Raw genomic sequence first — 19459 nt, forward strand, 5'->3', positions numbered from 1 at the left:
CCAAAGCAACGCCTATTTCTGCATCCTGTCATGTGATTTCCTGACCTATCGAAGGAAGCTGCAGTCAGTTTGCGTATTGACAGATCCAGCATCTGTTTCACCTGCCAGAAAACAGACTGCACCAATAAGACTGGATGAGCAACACTAACTCCAGACCAGTGTTCAGGGGTCTTGAATGTGAGATTTGCTGCGGGGTGGAGAGCGGTGTAGATTGATGTGGAACTAACATTCTTCATACAATCATCTCCAGAGCCTAAACGCTTTGTGTGATTGTGTAAGTTGCAGTGTAGGTTGTGTGGTTTGGTGATATGCATTTCATGTGAGGCAAGTGAGGGGGTTTGTGTGTTTGAATATATATAGCTAAGAGGAAGTGCAGGGCAAGAAAATGGAAGAGCACAGACCTGTCTTCATGAGACTCCAATCAGGTGAGAATAGAAATGTATTTTTTTGTGTGTTTGTGCGAGAGAAAGAGAGAGAGGAGATCTTGCTTGCTCCCTGTTGCATGTGTGCATATGTGTGTGTATGTGTGTGTGTCTGTGTCAGTAGATTTAAGCCAAGAGAAACACTTACATATCGATACATGATACATGCCTTTAACTGCTCAGTTTATTTCAGATGAATAATGTTGACCGTTTGTTGCTAAATTAAGTGAAAGAACTAGCAAACAGTCTTTGATTAACATCTGATTAACATCTGTCGATCTTTGTGTTCTTTGTGAATAGGTTTCTTCCTGTTCAGGTATTCATTCATTCAATCATTGTCTTCTCCTGCATATTACTGGTCAGGGTCACCCAACATGTACTGGGCTGAAGGCAGGGAGACACCCTGGACAGTTTGCCAGTCCATGACAGGGCCAATATACTGCAGATAGACAGACAATCACAGCCATATTCATAGAGATTGGCAATTTAAAGACCACCAATCCACCTGACCCACACAAACACAGGGAGAACCGCATATTCCACACAGAAAGGGACAGAAATGTTGTTATGGAGGGTAAACACAAGTTCAGTGTTTCCCTCTGTTGAAGTTAACTGGAATTGCCCTCCATGTTCTTTCTTTATTGAGGTAGAATGAAGAAGGAATTAATTTGCATAATTCAGATGTGGGGGCTCTAGTCACATGACTTGGACTCGAGTCACAATTTCCATTGCTTGAGACTTGACATGACTTGTATTTTGATGACTTGAAAAGTCTCGTCAAAAGATCTTGTGTTTGTGTAAATTACTTAGATTGAAAGTTACAAGATTTGTTCCACCAGACGACTGAATTTAAATTCTGTTTTCTGAATTTGTATGGAATGATTGAATTGATTGTTTTTGATTTATTGATTTATTATTAAGTTGAAACTGATTATAGAAATCAAACTCATGATGCACTTGCCAAGTTTTTATACCATTAAAATGATATTACATTGAAAATCCAAGATATTTTGTTTTATTTAAGATGTTAAATTGATACTGGACTCTTGATTTGATCTGACTTGACTTGGTGTTCTACATCTGACTTGGGACTCAAGCAAAGTTGACTTGGTCACACCTCTGGCATAATTCAATACATTCATATACTGTATGTGTCATTCTCCCCCTTTCATTCCCCACAGATGAGAGCAGTCATTCCACCCTGTCTGCAGATTCCTATGTGTACCATCAGACGGAGATCTACGACCAGCTGCCCAGCTCCCAGGCCTCCCGGCCCCGGCAGAGCGGCTGGGAGGCCTGCGAGGCGGGGCGGGGCGGGACGCTCCAGCATGGCCACCTGTCCCGAGGAGCCAGAGACAAGGCGTCTACCCAGCCGCTCAGGGACATGGCCGTGTGTATTCAGGGGAAGAGAGAGGCCAGGTGAGGGAGCTTATGCCACACTCCTCCAACCAGCTTTTCCTATTCCTGTATCCCACAGAAAATCAAAAACAGCCCCGCTGCATTCTCACAATTTCTCTTCCACTGCTAAAATTTCCCTTAAATTCCATCCCAGTCCAGTCTCGCTTATCTTGTGACAGAATATTTGTCTCTCTACACCATATTAAGTTTTTAAAAGTACATGTTCTGCATCTTCTGGAACATTACAGTCATCATAGTTGTCATTTTGCCATTAGAAAAAGAGTTGAGTATGTATGTCCAAATCTTAGTCTAGAAAAAAATAACGAATTCTCTCCTGCTCTTCCCTTTAAAAAGCTTCACATTCAAACCAGCTTATGAAGGAATGTCGTTTTTGCTTAGCCTTTTTGTTATTGGTTTTGGAGCAAATATTCTAGTAATGATATTTGCATAGTAAAAACTATACAATGTCCAAAAAGTAGTGATTAAATATTATGTTTACATTTCATTCTATCTGTCAATTAGGGAAAGGAGAAAGCTGCAAATACGCAACATTGGTTTTTGGGAGTCCTGGAAGAGGAGTCAAAGTATCAGTAGGAAGAGAGTGTGGTCACAGGTGGGAAAGGCTATGTCAGGCCTGTTGCCATGGCAGCACGTTCTCCACACCATCGGAGGTAAGAAAGGCCTACAGGACATACAGTATAGTGTAATTCCTTTGAGTGCATTATTTCACAAAAAGCACTTGAATGTTGTTGCACACCAAACCATACAAACAAATTCCTGATGCTCACCAATCTTTTACAGGCAGATTTGGGATAGGTGTCAAGGCCTATTTTGTATTCCTGAGATATCTGTTTTTCTTGAACCTACTGCACTGTGGTATTATCGGGTCTTTCATTCTGACGCCTACAACACTGTATGGCAGGAGCAACAGCGGTGAGTGAGCTGCAATCCTGGACTTCATTACATAAACCGGAACTGGACGTAGACTCCTAAAAATAAATTGTTTTTTTAATTTTATGTGCTCCTCCAGAACCTTTGACCTTTGGAGGCAATGACTCAGTTTTGGATTTCTTCCTGGGGTCGGTGAGTGTTTGTTTGTGTTCTTGTGTGTGTGTGTGTGTGTTTGTGTGTGTGTGTTGCAGTATATCGTCTATCTTTATCCTCTCCGTTCCCCAGGGCTTCTTGGAGCGTTCTCCAGTCTTCTTTGGGTTCTACACACGCGGTTCTCTGAATTTGCTATGCTTGAACACACCTCTACTGTACCTCGCTGGAGTCCTCACCATCCTCTTCCTCAGTCTCATCATGGTGGTCCGCAGGTCAGTTGGCAACAAGGCAAAAACATCAACACATTATCCTTACATCTGAAAGAACATGTACATATCTTGCATCTGAAACACTGTAAGATCAGTTACTGTAAACTTGTCCAATAGGACGACAGTTGGCTACAAGCACACCTGGTTGCTGGGGAAAGGTTACAGTGTGAACATGAGCTATAAGATCTTCTGCGGCTGGGACTTCACCATCCAGGACCCTGCTGCAGCCAGTCTCAAACGCAGCTTCATCAGAAACGACTTGAAGGTGAATGAAGGGGTGACACATGCCTGCATTCACGCTGCCGCACATCCAAGTGTGCATAAAACGCACGTATGCGCATGCACACACACACACCCATGCACTTACACATGTGCATGCAAAGATATGAGGTGTTTAAGGACAGTGGAAAGTAATGTCCACCTCATAGTGAAAAAAGCCCACTTGAGACAATATTTCTTGCTCTTCTCATCTGTGATTGAAAGTGTGCTGATGACTGACCTATTCAATTTCTGAACTCTTAATTAGTGTGGCAATCCATGTTATTTGATGCACTTTAAGTTACTCTGATGTACTTTAGGACATTTGAACTGTATTTATAGTATTAGTTTTCTATTCCTTTAAATGAAACTAGCTAGAGGAAGGGTGTGTATGTGTGATTCACTGTTTTAAATGTGCTTGTGTCACCAACGAAAACGAAAATAAAGTTGACTTGACTTGATGTATGGGTGATCACAGTTCAAAGGATCTTGGATTACAGTCAGGCTGGTGGATTAAGTCAACCACTCAGTCTTCCTGTATGTTTCTCTGTCCGTCTCTCCTCAGTTGTACCTGGAGGAGCAGAGATTCTCACTGCGTGAGGCTCAGCGGACGCTCGCTCAGTGGGTGCATCTCTACTTACTGAGACTCGTCCTCAACTCGATAGTTCTGTCTCTGCTGGGCGGAGCCTTCTTCCTCATCTACTTTGCCACGGTGACGTCGCAGTCCGAGGCCCAGAAGGTGAGACTTTCATGCTGACTATATGCTAGACTCGCTTCCTGAAGTCATATTATGGTCGTGGCTTTGGCCTCTCGGTGCAGCTGTGCTCATATGTGACACTGTCTTTCCTAGAGTGGACACTACTGGTTGGTCAGCCTGTTCCTCCAGTACCTCCCTCCTATTGTCATCACCTTGGTCAACCTGGTCCTCCCTCACATCTTCCGGAAGATCTCGTCTTTCGAAGATTACTCCTTCACCACGCAGGTCAATGCCACCCTGGTGAGGTAAGGCAGGAAGAGGAAAATGCATGTCAACCTATGCACACACACACACACACACACACACACACACATTCCTGCGTAGATTCACTCCGTCTTTTCCTCAGGAGCATCTTCCTGAAGCTGGCCTCTCTGGGGATCTACCTGTTCTTCCTCTTCAGAACCAACAATCAGCTTGTGAGTTAAGACTGTCAGTTGTGCTTCAAGCTGTATTGCTCATCTTCCCTCATATCTCTTATATCCTAATTTGATCTTAAGTAAGTCCTAACAGTTTTGTATAATAAGTAAATCAATGCTGTTATCATTCATTCACACGTTCAGGACTGAGATGTGATTTCAGGCAGATATTTGGAGTAATTCTTGACCTGTCCTTGTCTTTAAAGCAATTTTTTTTTCTCAAAGTGTTGGGAGAACCAGTTTGGTAAAGAGATGTACAAGCTCTGTATCTTCGACTTCCTGGCCTCATTCTGCAACACCTTCCTCTTGAACTACCCCAGGAAGTGGGTTTGTTTCAAATCAACCATGTCTTTCTTTCTTAGTCATCATTTGGTTTGAAGGAGACCAAATGCAAATGTTTTTTTATTGTCTTTCTGGAGAGAAGGCCACAACAGTGTTTATGGACTTCCCAATCAAGCTGCCATCCCTCTGCCTCACAGGTTGTTGCAGGAGAGTTACCCATCATCCTGGCTGGCCCGGTTGTCAGGGAAACAGCGCTTCCTGATCCCTTTTAATGTGCTCGACCTGGTGCACAACCAGACAGTGAGCTGGGTGGGAGTCTACTACTGCCCTCTGCTGCCGCTTCTGGAAACTGTCAAACTGGTGGCGACATTCTACATCAAGAAGGTTGGCTGGTGGCAGATGGGAGTTACAGACTGTCTATTGTATTTTAACTGGTTTTCCCTCATTGACCATCTCTCTCTCTCTCTCTCTCTCTCTCTCTCTCTCTCTCTCTCTATCACTCTCTCTCTCTCTCTCTCTCTCTCTCTCTCTCTTCTGTCTATTCATGAGTGGAGGTAGTGTAAGTTAAATGCCTGCTTATCCTGATTTATGCACTGGTTTCAGAATGGATTTGTAAGTAGAAGAGTTTTATAAAGTAGTTTTTTAATTAAAAATTCTTTGTCTCTCTTTGTCTCTCTCTCTCTCTATTTCTCTCTCTCTCCCTCTCTCTCTCAATTCAAAGAGACTTGACCATATACAGTACAGTAATGCCAAAACACATTCCTAGGGTCAAATAACAGAATAACAAGTCGGAATAAGAATGATTAGGGCTATTAAGATTAAAGATTCTCTCATTTTCTTTAGTTCACGGTTCTGCGGTTGGCTGATGGCAGATGGGAGTTATAAACCATCTATTGTATTTGAACTATTTTCCCCTCATTGTCCATCTCCCTCTCTCTCTCTCTCTCTCTCTCTCACTCTCTCTCTCTCTCTCTCTCTCTCTTCTGTAGTTCATGGTTCTGCGGTGCTGTGTGGCGGAGCAGAGGATGCTGCGAGCCTCCAGCTCCTCGGTTTTGTTCCACTTCATGTTGCTGCTGGGTCTCCTCATGGCTGTGGCCACACTCGGCTTCAACCTTTACCAGTGAGAACTCACACAACAATAACAATAACAATACTTCAGCTTGAAAACAATATTTTAGTGCTCTTTCCACCCCTGCTCAGTTATCCCAATCTAACTCGTTCCTGATCCTCCTCTTTCCCTTCTTCCGCCAGGTTCTCCCCGTCCTCCTCCTGTGGTCCGTTTGGAAATGGGGCGAGTGTGTTTAATGTGACAGACGTGTGTGTGGACAGTCTCCCCTCAGCGGCCCAGAATGTTCTCCGATACCTGACCTCTGAGGCCTTCGCCCTGCCGCTCATCCTAGCTGAGATGTAAGTGACAGACATGCCACACAATACAGTATATTTGACTTCACTCTGGTAGATTTGTTCAGGTGAAAGCAGACACCGGCTCTGTATTTGCTGTGTGTTGAGTTTTTCCAGTTTGAAGGAATACAAATATATAAACTGCTGTGAGGTGGTTTTGACCTAAAGCTCTTTTGGGGCGAGAGAGCCGGAGACACCCTGCCTACATTTGCAACCAAGTTGTTAAACAATAACGATCGTTTACTGCCACTGAAAACAAGTTACTTTAAAATAGACATGTGATACTTTGACCTGACCTGCTGGAACAGAATCTCTCAATGAATCTCTGAATCTGAATCTGTTTCCTCAGTGTAATCTTAACTTCCTATGTGTCGCGGAGACGAGCCAACCAGAAAGCCATTGAGAGACTGAAAGATATGCTGGTTATGGTAAGTTACGTGCCACCACACAATGAAATAGCTATAAACGCCCTATAAGACAGATAAGGAGATACGCGGGCTGCAATCAGTTAGTTTGGTTGTGAAGTGAGTGAATCTTTCATACTGGTGTCTATTAGTGTGTCATGCACTTGTACTGTCTGTGTGTCTTATGTATCCATGTGTTTGTGTGCATACATGTTCAAACACTTGTGTCAATAAACATGTATGTGTTTCCCTCACAGAGCAGTTCAGATAAACGTTTCCTGGTGAAACAACACGCCACGCTGCTCAGAGGTCGGAAGAAGACGCAGAGAGCTCCTGCAGGCACTGAGCAGGACAGCCCCGCCAGCAGAAGGACCGCCCTCCACACATCTGAAGAATGAAAAAGATTTTTGCTGATTTCTGATTATAACCCCCAATTCAGGGTTGCAGTTCATAGCAGAAGCTGTCCGTCCACAAACTTGAATTCAAAAGAGCAGCTTTGCTGAGTGACGGCAAGTCTCAGAGAGTGAAACGTTGCACTTTGCTGCCTGTCACCGCCTCATCACTGGGAGGAGGTTGGTGGGTGGAGGGTGCTTTAACAGTCGAGAATCCATGAAACTGTGACTGTTCCAGTACACATGATACATAAAGATAAGAAAAAAAACTGTCTGCAAAACATAACAGCAATGTACAGTTTCCCCCTCTCTTAATTTATCCTTCATGTTCTCTCATCCTCATCCTCTCATATTAATTATAAAAATAGAAATAGAAATAATACAGTATGGTAATGTTTTAATGTTCTTGTAAAGTGCAATTACAGTGTTTTTCTTCTTAGGGCTGAGTTAAGCTTGTACATATAGAATGTGTGAACTCTTGTTTTGTTTATGAATAATGAATGTATGTGGACTGAATTATACTCAACATTTCTGAGGATATTCATAGTATTACTTTAGTGTTACAACATTAATACTCCAATATCCCAGTATACAGGTTGTATAATGGAGGGTTCTGTGTTTTGTTTATTTTTATTTCTCATTTTTTAAACATTGTGCTCATTAAAACCTTTTGTGTTTTTGAGTTTGTGGGCTTTTTTGTTTTGGTTATATTGGTGTGTTGGCATAGATACTTAAAATTAAGCCAAACATACAGTACAGCCTAGTATGTTATCTATCTGTAACACACGTGTAACACCCCTATCCTTTACACACACATGAATTGCACACACACACACACACACACACACACACACACACTTAAAACCTAGCATGAGAAACCATGTCATTGATGAATACGGAGCACTGTTATGAAGATTCTACAGATATTTCATTTGTTGGCAGTTTTGGGTGAGTTAAAATATTGTTTGACAAACGACATTGTAACTCAATACTTTAACAATTAATTTAATATCAGTCTTATTGTACTGTGTTGTTGTTGTTTTTTCAGCTTCAGCAAGTTTGGTCCTCAAGATAAGTAAGTTGATCAAAGTGAATGTAAAATTTAATGTAAAATGTCAATAAATTCAATGTTTTCTGGCTCAGAAGCTTTCAAATACATACTGCATTATACAGTGGTGTAGAGTAATAGTAGTTATAGCAGGAGATTGGTATACTGCTAAGAAGATGGTATAGTTTGACCACACTCTTTATGTTTTATGTGTGTCGATGAGAACACTTTATACACCTAGAGAAAGATATACGTTTATTCTGTTTATCTGCATATATAACCTCTATATAACTTGGTCCAGGACTTCTTCTAAAGCCTGATCACATTATGGCTAAATGCCAGTTCTCAACCCAAACTACTTCCAGAGCTGCTTCTCTTCCTCCAGGTGGATCAGTCTCCCTTTACCCGGTCTTGGCGGGTCCGGACAAGGCCTACCTGGGCTCTAAGGTGGCGTTCCAGTGCATAGCGCCCGGGTCGTCTCCGCCCATCACCTATGTGCTGATGAAGGACAGTAACGTCCCGATCACCACAGGTACCGACCTCCAGGGGGACCAGCCTGCCACGTTCTTCTTCAAGGTGGCTGGGTCGTCAGAGGGGTCGTACAGCTGTAGGGCGACAGCGGGAGGAGACACAGGAGTCAGCAGCAGCATCAGGCTGCTAGTAGTGAGTGAGTACCGGAGGGAGAGGGAGAGAGAGAGAGAGAGAGAGAGAGAGAGAGACCTGGCATGGGGCAAGGTGCATGAGTCCGTGCAATTAACTTTATATATTTGCTTTTTTTGTTCATTTTTTTCCATTACAGATTCAATCATTATAGAACAAAACACACTGCAGATAATCTCAGAAGGGACGGGGGTAAATAAATAACTACATAAATAAATAATGAAGTAAGATCATTTAAAAAAAATACCTTACATTAAAGCCTTTACCCCTTTCCCCAGACGCCCCCCCACTACTCCTAAAAAAAATCGAATTACAACTAAAATACAGGGCTTTTTATGGTAAAGCTCAGAGTAGTACATATTCCCTGGTGATACACACACACTAATGATCAATATTCACCAAGTAGATATCAAACAAGACTTCGCGGAGTCAAACAGTTGGTACTATAAATACAGTTACCTTGTATATTCAACATAGACATCCATTCCCATTTTACTTCCCCCAAACATTTTAATACACTGACACTGAAAAAGAAGTGACCTATTTGTTTCACTTTCTCCCATCTCTCCGCAATAAGAGGGAACTCTTCACTTGCTGCTTCTCTCTTATTAGACCTTTAATGATTCCAGTGATTTTGCTGAAGACAACAATTACATAACCTCTTCCTCTCGTCCCCAACCCTCTGCCCTTCCCTCATCTTTAGCTCCTGTGTCAGGAACCAGATTGACCTCTGAGCCCTTCCCCCCTGTTGCGTACGAGGGGTCGCGCCTCGTCCTGAGCTGTGACGTCACCAGGGGCTCCCACCTCTCCTACACCTGGTTCTTCAACAGGAGGGAAGTGACATCTTCGGCCCTACCCCTGCTCCGCCCCGCAGGGAACAAGCTAGTGGTGGAGAAGGTGACTTCGGAGCATGCTGGGAAATATTCCTGCATGGCAGGGACCAGCATGAAGGAGAACAGCAGGTTTTCCAGTAGTGAGGAGGTCCAGGTGACGGTCAAAGGTAAATATCAGTTGAAAATACAACTTTAAATTTTATCAAGCACCTGGTCTAAATAGAGGTTATATATGCACACTTCTACTTCCCCTTTGTGTTTTTAACATTTAACATCCCTCTCTCCATCTTTCCCCCTCTCCATTCCTTCCCCTCCTCCTCCAGTCCACTTTTCAACACCAAGCATCTCTTTCACGCTCTCCAAAGAGGGGGACAATTACAGCGGTAATGTGACCTGCTGGTCATCAAGCGGGAGTCCTCCGGTCACCTTTTACCTTTTACTAGACGACAAGGAAGCAGGCTCTGTCACAGCAACTGAGTCCCTGGTTGCCTGGTTCCCTGTTGCCATGGTACCCGGGCGGGACATGGGCGTGGCGCAGTGTCGGGCGCAAAATGACGTGCAGCAGCTGCTGAGTGAGCCTCTGACTCTGGAAGTGGGTATGATGATGATGATATTAGCTCGGGTCTCCAGGCCTTTTCCATCCCTCTTTCACAGCAAGATCTGACATCCCACATGTGGGTTTAAGGGATGGGGCTGTTCCCTAATATCCATGGATTAAAACTTAAACTTCATTAGTCCAGTTCATTAAAATAGTCCAGTTCATTGTAATATCCTCATAACACTTGGACATTTAAAACTATTTTAAAACAGTGGGTAGGGGGGTGCTTGCAACAAATCTCTTACAGGCAGTTATTTTATAAATGTATAGCCAAGAGAGTACATTCTCACAGACCGCTTATTAATCCAATTAACAGTCTAATCAGAACAATTAACAAATAGATCATTGCAACCAAGATCAAGATAATTTCAACTTGACACTTTTTCCACTGAAAGACAACGAAAACATCACAAATGGGCTTGAAAGTTGCTGCCACAAAATAAATTGTAGAAATCGTAGAAGTGGGTATGAGCCATACAGATAGGTGAAGCGAATGTCTCTCTCTTTCATCTCATCACTTCATCACTTCATTAACCCCCCTCCCCCCCTCCCCCCTCCCCTTTGTTCCAGTCCCAGTCGGAGGCCGGGCGAAAGTGGAGGTAGAACATCTGTACACAGCTGATTCCAAAATGTCTGCTGTCAGGCTGCACTGCCAGCTGAGCAGAGGAACTTTCCCTTACTTCACCTGGCTCTTCAACGACTCTCTCCTCCCCACCGAGACCCATCCAGACTCCCACATTCCGCCTCTCGTCCCCAACCCTCACTATGCTTTCACTGACCAGAGACGGACCCTCATCCTCCCCGGGCTGGGCCCAGAGGAGTCTGGGTATTACCGTTGCCGGGCGAGGGACAGCTATGACGACTCCGGCCCCTGGGTGGAGAGTGCAGCTGAGCTGGTCCGAGTGACAGGTGAGGCGGTCAAGACTGCAGGTGTTACAAAAACCTCCAGACTAGTCTGAACATTTGACAGATGCCCTGTCAGAAATTTCCCCCTTATCTGGGGTTTCTGCACTCTTTACCACATAATACTTTCTACTTTCGATCAGACAGGATCCTTAACTGCATGTCCTGAGCAACTCCCAACATCTTCCACTGCAACACCACCAAGTAAAAAACATATATTTCATTGACTTATATACTGCATACACTGTATATAATGCTTCATTGGCCTGTCCATTCTCTCCCACAGAGGTTTCCTTCAGCACCATCGAGCTTATCACCATAACATTGTGTGGCTTCATGTTTCTGACCTTGGTCGGGGCCGTGGCCTGTGTGATCAGGATGTTTGACCGCAAGCAAGGTATGCCTGTGTGTGTGTGCGCGTGTGTGTGTGTGTTAGTAAGAGATTGAGTGATCAGAATTGATAACTGATTTTAAAAAAGTGATTATCTCCCTCTTTTTCTCTCCCACACCTCCTCCCTTCTCCTTTCTTTCTCAGCTAATGTTCGCACTAATGCAACGACAAAGTAAGCTTCATTTTATTGGACCTCTAAAGTGTTATTTCTGTAATTCAAATCACCCAGTCATACATTGTCTGTACCTTCCCATCCCAGTTTAGGTGCACTTCCTCTGTCCACAACCACTTCCCAGTCTGAAGGCAGGCAGATGGACACATCCGACACAGACAGTGATGTCCAGAATCAGGTATAAAATCCTACATATCAATACACAACACTGCATGTATACACAATTATTTAGCATGAACTTCTTAGGAATTGAAATTATAATTTACTTTATTACTGCAATGTCAATGGTTGAGCTTTCCCCCAGGGTGATAACATGATTTTAAGAAGCAGTTTTCCAAATCAGTTACACAGTAAAAGTACAGTAAAACAGTAAAATACAGTAAAACTGTAAAATAAAATAAATGAAACTGGAAAGAATAGGTTTCTTTATTCACCTTCTTAACCCCCAAATTTGACACATCGTGCAGAAAGTAAATAAAATGAAGCGTTCCTTATGATTTTGATAATATCTGAAACAAACTGAACTAATTTAACCAGAGATAAACGAGACAACATGATGACCGTTCTCCCTCTCTCTGTTTCAGACCATGGAGATCACAGTATGACACGTGACGACTCGACTCTGCACCATGTAATCTCTAATCAGACAGATCACTTCCTCCTGCAGCTTCCACTTTCTCCTCTCAAATCAGCAGCCATCTTTGTTGTTCTATTGGCATTGCAACGATCACTTTGCCTCAACTGCTACTTGCTTACAAACACATTGGTGGAGCCATCAGTTGAAAATAGTGGAGGATTCGTTTTTACAGCAAAACTACACTGTCAGAACAAAACTACTGTATTCAGCCACCTTTTGTGCAAATAAAAATATTTAAACTGCTGTTTTGTTGCATTTATTATAGTAATGATAGTAATTGATGCCTGATTACAGCTTCATTCCCACGTCTCATTGTAATCCATACAATACTTTATCTTGATAGAATTCAAAATATAAAATAACAACATCAAAATTATGACATGAATTAATTAATCTTGTAAAGTCAGAGAGAGGGAGGGTAAAGATAGGGAGGTGTAGCGTAATACTATCAGTTCTTTGCACATGTTCCAAAATGTGTGTGTGTGTGTGTGCGCGTGCGTGTGTGTGCGGATGTTTGTAATCTACTGTTCCTTTTACCCGCAGTACTTCGACCCTCCATTCAAAACTGTCAAACCTCCTCACCACTGCCATTACACAGTTTAGCATAATCAAAACTACATATTGAAGTCACATCTACTGTGGCTTTCAAGACAATTATTTCCCCCGATGGTCATCTCGTCAGGACTCTTTCATCACTTGGAGCCTCCAGCATGTCTGTTTTTGTGGTCATATTTGGTAAGATAATCAACGCAAATATTATAGTATTTGTTTCACAATTTGAAACTTTTGTAACCTTTATTTTTTCTCTTTTTCCTCTCTCTAGCGTTGTGTTACTGTAGCAAGGAAAGCAGTAAGTCAGTTGTACAGTTTATGTGTTTGCTTGTGTGTGTGTGTGTGTGTCTGTGTGTGTGTAGATCAGTTACTATAAACTTGTACCCTGCCAATATACTGTATCTGTTGAGTGAGTGTATTTTTTGTAGGCGCCTCAGTTCTAGGACGCCCGGAGCTGGATGGCCCTGCGGCAGCTTTACTGGACCACTTTATGAATTTTTTCTGTAAGGTGCAGATCTACCCAGAGGACGAATCCATCCTGATGCTGCTATTCAAGTGGGTGTTAATTCACATTAAACCTAATGACTGGACTAAAATGTGTAGAGCAAATGTCTGTGAGTTCAATTCACCTCCTTGAACCATGTGGTTTGGGGTTTATCTAATCCCTCTAATTATCAACCTTATCTAGGGAGGGTGACCGCACCAAGATTTTGGCCGAATACACTTCCATGAATGGGACGATTGCAGAATTCCCCATGATTGCCAGGTCTTACCATGAGGGCTACCTGGAGTGTGAGGCCAGAGTGCAGAACAACTCTCTCATACAGCCCACCATCAGCGACAGACACTATCTTAAAGTAGTTGGTGAGTGTCTGTATTACCAGGATACTTGTACATTGTACACAATTCCTCTATTGCAGCAAAATCAAACACTGTGGGCACGTATCTTGTTAGAGGTCCAGTGCAATGAGAATCACATTTCCCAATCTCTTGGTATTGTTTTAACAAAGAGAAAGTTAAAATATTGGAACTGTCAGTATTGTAGACAATTATCAACAAAATCAGACTGTTTTAATAACCCAATCTACCTCCTGGTGCATCTAGATTTTAATGAATGCTCTAATTGCTGCATTTGCCAAATCACCGCATTTCCATTATGAATTGTTGAAGTTCCAGCACTGGAAATTTGCTCCTTAAAGATAAATAAAATATTCATATGCAGTGAATAACACAATTAGACTGCTCTACAAGCTTTATCTGCCACTGCTATCAAAAACAGTTGGATTTACCAGTAATTTGATGTTGAGGAAAGGAGCAGTACAGTACAATCACTTTTTATGGACCAACAAGTCACAAATTCAGAGTTAAGTGACACTAACTCAAACTTGACTAGTTTGGTGTTGCTTAGCATGTTGACAGGGCCACACCTCTTCAACATACTGAGAATTGGCTGAGCTTAGAGAAAATTACACTAAAGCAGTTTGTGAACCACCAAAAACAAGAAAGCAAGTAAAGAAAGTATGAGTGTCATTTTGGGAATAAGACTGTGACATCAGTCTGTTGCTGTGCCTGCCCTGCAGAGCCTGTGCAAGGGGCAGAGGTTGTTGTCCAATCAGGTCCAGTGGAGTTCCATGGAGGGAAGACACTGGAGCTGCGCTGTGATGTGGTCGCTGGGAATCACATCTCCTACAGCTGGCTGGTGAACGGCCGGCCTGTCTCTCCATCTCCTCTCCGCAACGCCACACAGAACCAACTCTTCATCTACAGGTCAGTGGAATCTGCTTTACTCTGGTGCTTTTGTGTTGTCGATAGTGTAATATGTCGACAGCAAATGCACGTTACACTTGTCGTTCCACCTGTCGTTCCACCTGTCACAGATAATTCTCTTGATAATATCTGAAAGATTATAGGGATGTGACTGAAAAACAAGCTGTGTCACCCTTAGGACCACTCCTCAAGACAGTGGGTCCTACATGTGCGTCGCTACCAACCAACTGAACGAGACACAGGTCTTCACCTCCAACAGCTCTGAAGTTCTGATCACAGTCAAAGGTAAGCTGTTGAGTCTATTGAATACACTGTCAAAATCAAATTTTAGATATATAACGTGGTTGATTTTGAATAAAGGTCAATGAAATAACCTCCTTGTGTGTCCTGTTCACTGTGTTTTCCCTCAGAGTCGGTGTCAAATCCTGATATCTCCTTCACCGTGTTGAAGGAGGCCACCCAGGACTATTATGCCTTGGTCACCTGTCAGTCAACAAGGGGGACTCCGCCCATCACCTTTTCACTCTACAACAGTACAGAATTTGTTATCAATGAGACGGTGGAGGACCGAACGTCCGCATTCACGATCCCAGTGGTTTTGGGCCGGCACCTGGGTTGGTTCCAGTGCCAGGCAGATAACGGAGACCAGATTGCGTATAGTCCAAGGATGCCCTTAGAAGTTGGTATGTGCATCGTGTGAGTCTGTAGACATTATGATACACTCTGCGTTCATCCGGGACTTCCAAGTCGCTAAATAGCGTTGCATTCATGTGCTATTTTCTTGGAAAAACAAACCCGGCAGACATACAACAAACAAACATGGACATCCTGCAGTTTAAAAAGCTAATTTGATGAACTTCAGTCAAACAAATGTTAAGTTAGTCTGGCTAACAACCAGGTGTATGTTTATGTGCCTTGTTGAGAAGGTTAAAGGTCACCATTGTGTCATAACTCGGAAACTCGGGTAGCAAAATTTTCTCTGAGTTTACGACTTAACCATCTGACTTTGGAGGATGTTTCCAAGTAGGAAATTAATTTTTCCAATACATCCGATTGCACATGAACACACAAACATACAAGCTCGCTCGTCATCATATCTATTTGTTGTATTCCTTCCCTGTCTGTCCATCTGTCTACTGTTTCTGTCTTCAACGGATGCTTCCACATTATCCCCAACAGTGCCGGTTGGCGGGCCTGTGACGATGAGTGACCACTATGACATTGGAGAAAACTTTGCTGTGATCGGCCTGAGGTTCTACTGCAAGGCGGCAAAGGGATCACATCTGCGGTACCAGTGGTTCCTCAACAAAACCCTTCTAGCGGGCCAGGGAACCTTCTACCGGGTGGTCCACCAGCCTCCACACCAGTCCATACTCCTCCTCGCTGTAGGGAGGAGCAGCGCTGGGACGTACCACTGTGAAGTGTCAGACAGCTTTGACGAAACCACTGTGATAAGGAGTGAGAAGCGGTACTTTGATAAAGAAGGTACTGCTGATCTGTTACCAACTGTTTTATGGTGCAAATGTTTGTGACGTGATCGTTTTTGTTTCATTTCTTCTTCCTCCTCCTCCTCCTCCAGTGCTGAATCGTCTCCCCATCTGGGTGGTGGCGGTTGTCTTTGGCTGTTTCATCTTCCTGGTTTCCATGGTCTCCATTTGTTGTTGTGTCGGAGTGGTGTTCAGTGAGTTCATAACTTCTCCATTACTTGGTCTAGGAACAGCATAGGGTCCTGTACATACCAGCTCCAGCTGCTGCTCTGTAACTGACGCTGTGTTCTCATTTCCCTGTGGAGGAGTACAAGAGGAAAGGGGATCAATGAAATATTTTGTTGTTTTACAATTCCTCCCTGTTTTATCTGGCGTTTTATCTGGTGTATCCTCCTCTCTTTTCTATTGACCTCTGCACCTTGATGTGAATTACAACCTTGTTTTCTCCTCTTTCCTCTTTCAGGGCGAAGGCAGTATGGAGAGAAGTCTCTGTAAGTTGTTTGTCAAATTAATTGTGATACTTAGGTATAATTACCATAAGCCACGGTCAAGGCGATTGCTAGCCTCTGTGTCACCCCAGTAGTATTGTTAGTGTTGGTGTTTCTCAACATTAAGACCCCATTTCCCATAAACCCAGCTGCTTCCTGACACAAAGAGGAGGTTTTCTCTTTCACTTTACTGAACAAGATAAACATGTTGGAACTCAATTTTCCATCTGCCTTTCACTCGTTCCACCATCTGCCATAGCAAAGAACTCTGAAAGCTTTAGCTCCGTCTATGCTGGAAGAACAGCGCCCTCTTCCTGTTTTGTGCCGTAAAGCAGTCCAACAGATTTCCTGAAAACACGACCTGGTGGCACACAATGTACAATGCAGTGTAGAGGCCGATAGAGGCTGTCAATTTCCTCAGCAATGGTGTTGTTTATTTACAGTAATTATACTAATGTCTCAAAATTAATGTGGTAATGATTTATTGACATTAAAATGCTACACATTGCACGTTTGAAGGAGCATTAAGTAATCTGTGACTTTTATCGACCTCTATTGGTCACCAAAGAATTGCAACAACATCAACCGGTTTCTGGTGAAGCAGCGGCCTGTAATTGACACAAATAATAAAGTCAGCTTTTCACAATAAAGACAAATAAGCTAGCTAATTAGAGCAGAGATCCATGAGAAACATCTAGTGAAGAGGTAATACATCACTATGCAAAATACTTTAATAATAATACTGCTTTGTCATTTGCATTTTTTTGGCTTGATAACGAAATGTCTTGCAACACAGTTTGCTTGCTCCATCCTCCATCACTGAGCTGTTTAAAATGTGTTTAAGTGGGGAGGAGATTGGGGCTGTCTTGATAGGCGGGAAACTTTTGCTCCAAGACAGAGTTCGGGCAAGTGGCCAAAAGGTATACTTGAAAACCACGGGTGAATTTTGAAGCCAATAAGGAAGTGGCTGAAAGCTGCAGTTCCTCTAATGTCCGCTAGGGTCGGCTCCAAAGCCCTGTCCAGTGATCGACAGGTCGGCGATTATGGACCAATAGCAGCACGCCGCTGTGGGAAACCCCCGGCTTTGCTCTGGCTGCTCCGGCTCCAAAAAATGTCAACATGGCGGCGCTCGTACACCCCAACTTTTGGCTTCAAAACGGACCTTCAGAAACCTAGCGGTGACGTCACACTCACCACGTCCATCTGTTTTTTACCATCTATGAGTTTGGGCCAGAAAGTGAAATTTGAAAGACAGAAATCTCAGCATCTGGCAAAATAATCGCTGACTCATCGGTATTGATCAACAACTCTATCAAACCTCAGACCAAATATTATAGTCATTTTATGCTATGGGAAAGTAAAAATCTTACTGATTGAACCTTTAACAAATCTCAGTGTCCAAATTGCTGTGTTTTGCTTGCTCCTAACCAACTGATTATGTGACTCCTCCCTGTTCTCTGCTCTCTCAGGAATGACCTGGAGATGGAAAGCGTGGTCGTCACTCATGAGGACGAGCTGGTGGGTCAATACTCCTATATCTCCATCATTCAAGCCCATGTATTCCATAAAGACTATTCACTTCATCCCTACTGCTACATTTCTGTACAAGTTCACAAGTAGGCCTACATTGTAGCTTATTATTCTATCATCATTATACTTTACCATAACACAGAATCTTTTCTACCATCTTTCATTCTCTTAGGATTCGGAAGAGTACAGAGAGGAAGCTGATGTGGTGAAGGCAGCCAGAATAGATGAATCTGATCAGGTAGGTCAATGGGCAAATGAATGAATGAATGAATCAAGTAAGCCAGCAAGCAGTCAAACTGAGTCTCTCTGTCACTCCTCCTTCTGTCTTGTCGTCTCCACAGGAGTCTGAAGCCTCCACAGACGAGTGGCCGCAGATTGCGGAGGAGAAGACGACGCTAGAAGATGAACCAGTCGAGGAGCCTTGAAGGGTCGCCCTCTCTGCTCGATTAAAACAGACTGTTGTGGATTTTTAAAGAAATATGAGATATCTGTTCATGATGCTCTGTGCTGTTTGTATGAGCCAGGTTAATTATTTGAAGAGCTTTGTTCCAAAATGAGATATCCACCATTTAAAAAATGACACCCACTCTCATATTGACTGCTATCTTGAAAATTAAGCACATTATGAGTTAGCGTTGAGCTTATGAGTCATTTTAAGATATTCCCTTACAAAAAAGTGGTAAACATGAAGTGTATTTTTTTTTTTAAGTACACTTCAATATAAAAAGTGTACTAACTTTGGTAAATCATTAATCTACTTTTAAGTGTACTAATTTGTTGTTGGGACTGAATTGGTCCTCTTTTTAGTTTATAAAAGTGTAGTGTATACTTTAAGTTAACTTTATACTTCTATACTGAGGTTGACTCAAATGCACAAATACTAAAAGTATATTAAGATATTTGAACTTCTTGTGACTTAATTTGACCACTTTTAAGTTTATGAAAGTATATTATATTCTAGTATAATTACTATCAGTGCTAGTAAGCCTCAGTATAGGTACTATTCTCAGTACCTTTAGCAAAAGTGTAAATAAGTATTCAACAAGTGTATCATTAAAAGTTCAAGTGCAGGCCTAGATACAGGCCTACTATTCTCAAATGTACCTTTAGCATGTACAACAAAAGTAAAATAAAAGTATAGCCTACTATCTTATTTTTAGTTTTAAAGAAGCATACTACAGTGTACTAAATAAACTTTTTTTTAAGGATTTGCTTATAAAATAGTTTATTTTGTGAGGACTTTTGAGAAATTGCCATGATGAATTTCAGGAAACAATTCTCCCAAAATGGATATATAGCGTTTTGTAATAAAACCATAAATTTCACTCAAACATTTGCGAGTGGTTCAAG

General features: G+C 42.6%; 3 protein-coding genes across 9 annotated transcripts; all 3 read left to right on the top strand.

Moving 5' to 3' along the window:
• The first annotated feature begins 112 nt into the window (after positions 1–112).
• On the top strand, positions 113–7049 carry tmc8 (transmembrane channel-like 8). Its single transcript, XM_071525160.1, has 16 exons — positions 113–425; positions 1604–1841; positions 2343–2491; positions 2622–2753; positions 2851–2903; positions 2997–3136; positions 3251–3398; positions 3957–4130; positions 4242–4393; positions 4495–4564; positions 4790–4887; positions 5044–5230; positions 5836–5966; positions 6098–6253; positions 6597–6675; positions 6909–7049. Exons 1-16 carry the CDS (start codon positions 386–388, stop codon positions 7047–7049), a joined length of 2088 nt encoding a protein of 695 aa, XP_071381261.1. The 5' UTR covers positions 113–385.
• Positions 7050–7855: 806 nt separating this feature from the next.
• LOC139648910 (Fc receptor-like protein 5) lies at positions 7856–12523 on the top strand. 5 transcript variants are annotated; one of them, XM_071525161.1, is made up of 11 exons: positions 7856–7991; positions 8092–8118; positions 8457–8758; positions 9455–9751; positions 9908–10180; positions 10753–11091; positions 11233–11289; positions 11372–11482; positions 11621–11648; positions 11736–11826; positions 12233–12523. In XM_071525161.1, exons 1-11 carry the CDS (start codon positions 7924–7926, stop codon positions 12251–12253), a joined length of 1614 nt encoding a protein of 537 aa, XP_071381262.1. In that variant the 5' UTR covers positions 7856–7923; the 3' UTR covers positions 12254–12523. The 5 variants fall into 5 exon arrangements, 4 of the variants coding, with proteins under 4 accessions (XP_071381262.1, XP_071381264.1, XP_071381265.1 ...); XM_071525162.1 differs by having other exon boundaries at positions 7909–7991; positions 8477–8758; XM_071525163.1 differs by lacking the exon at positions 11233–11289.
• Positions 12524–12882: 359 nt separating this feature from the next.
• On the top strand, positions 12883–19331 carry LOC139648911 (Fc receptor-like protein 3). 3 transcript variants are annotated; one of them, XM_071525165.1, is made up of 13 exons: positions 12883–13020; positions 13109–13135; positions 13266–13392; positions 13526–13701; positions 14418–14604; positions 14783–14889; positions 15015–15287; positions 15784–16089; positions 16184–16285; positions 16555–16582; positions 18049–18097; positions 18282–18347; positions 18451–19331. In XM_071525165.1, exons 1-13 carry the CDS (start codon positions 12996–12998, stop codon positions 18532–18534), a joined length of 1557 nt encoding a protein of 518 aa, XP_071381266.1. In that variant the 5' UTR covers positions 12883–12995; the 3' UTR covers positions 18535–19331. The 3 variants fall into 3 exon arrangements, with proteins under 3 accessions (XP_071381266.1, XP_071381268.1, XP_071381267.1); XM_071525167.1 differs by having other exon boundaries at positions 13346–13392; XM_071525166.1 differs by lacking the exon at positions 13109–13135 and having other exon boundaries at positions 12894–13020.
• Positions 19332–19459: the final 128 nt, after the last annotated feature.

Source organism: Centroberyx affinis, unplaced genomic scaffold (assembly GCF_046629955.1).
Source record: "Centroberyx affinis isolate AG114_WGS23_722 - 3 ecotype Tasmania unplaced genomic scaffold, CSIRO-AGI_Caff_v1 ptg001272l_1, whole genome shotgun sequence".
NCBI classification, from domain to species: domain Eukaryota; kingdom Metazoa; phylum Chordata; class Actinopteri; order Beryciformes; family Berycidae; genus Centroberyx; species Centroberyx affinis.

Bases quoted from the DNA above. Each gene is read 5' to 3' on its own strand.
- LOC139648911 (XM_071525165.1), top strand. From the start codon at position 12,996: ATGTCTGTTTTTGTGGTCATATTTG. The intron at 16,286-16,554 runs GTGAGTTCATAA...TTCCTCTTTCAG, and splicing joins TTGTGTCGGAGTGGTGTTCA to GGCGAAGGCAGTATGGAGAG. The intron at 18,098-18,281 runs GTGGGTCAATAC...TCATTCTCTTAG, and splicing joins TCACTCATGAGGACGAGCTG to GATTCGGAAGAGTACAGAGA.
- LOC139648910 (XM_071525161.1), top strand. From the start codon at position 7,924: ATGTCATTGATGAATACGGAGCACTGTTATGAAGATTCTACAGATATT. The intron at 8,759-9,454 runs GTGAGTACCGGA...CCTCATCTTTAG, and splicing joins CATCAGGCTGCTAGTAGTGA to CTCCTGTGTCAGGAACCAGA. The intron at 11,483-11,620 runs GTATGCCTGTGT...TTTCTTTCTCAG, and splicing joins GATGTTTGACCGCAAGCAAG to CTAATGTTCGCACTAATGCA.
- tmc8 (XM_071525160.1), top strand. From the start codon at position 386: ATGGAAGAGCACAGACCTGTCTTCATGAGACTCCAATCAG. The intron at 2,754-2,850 runs GTGAGTGAGCTG...GTGCTCCTCCAG, and splicing joins GTATGGCAGGAGCAACAGCG to AACCTTTGACCTTTGGAGGC. The intron at 4,565-4,789 runs GTGAGTTAAGAC...TTTTTCTCAAAG, and splicing joins TCAGAACCAACAATCAGCTT to TGTTGGGAGAACCAGTTTGG.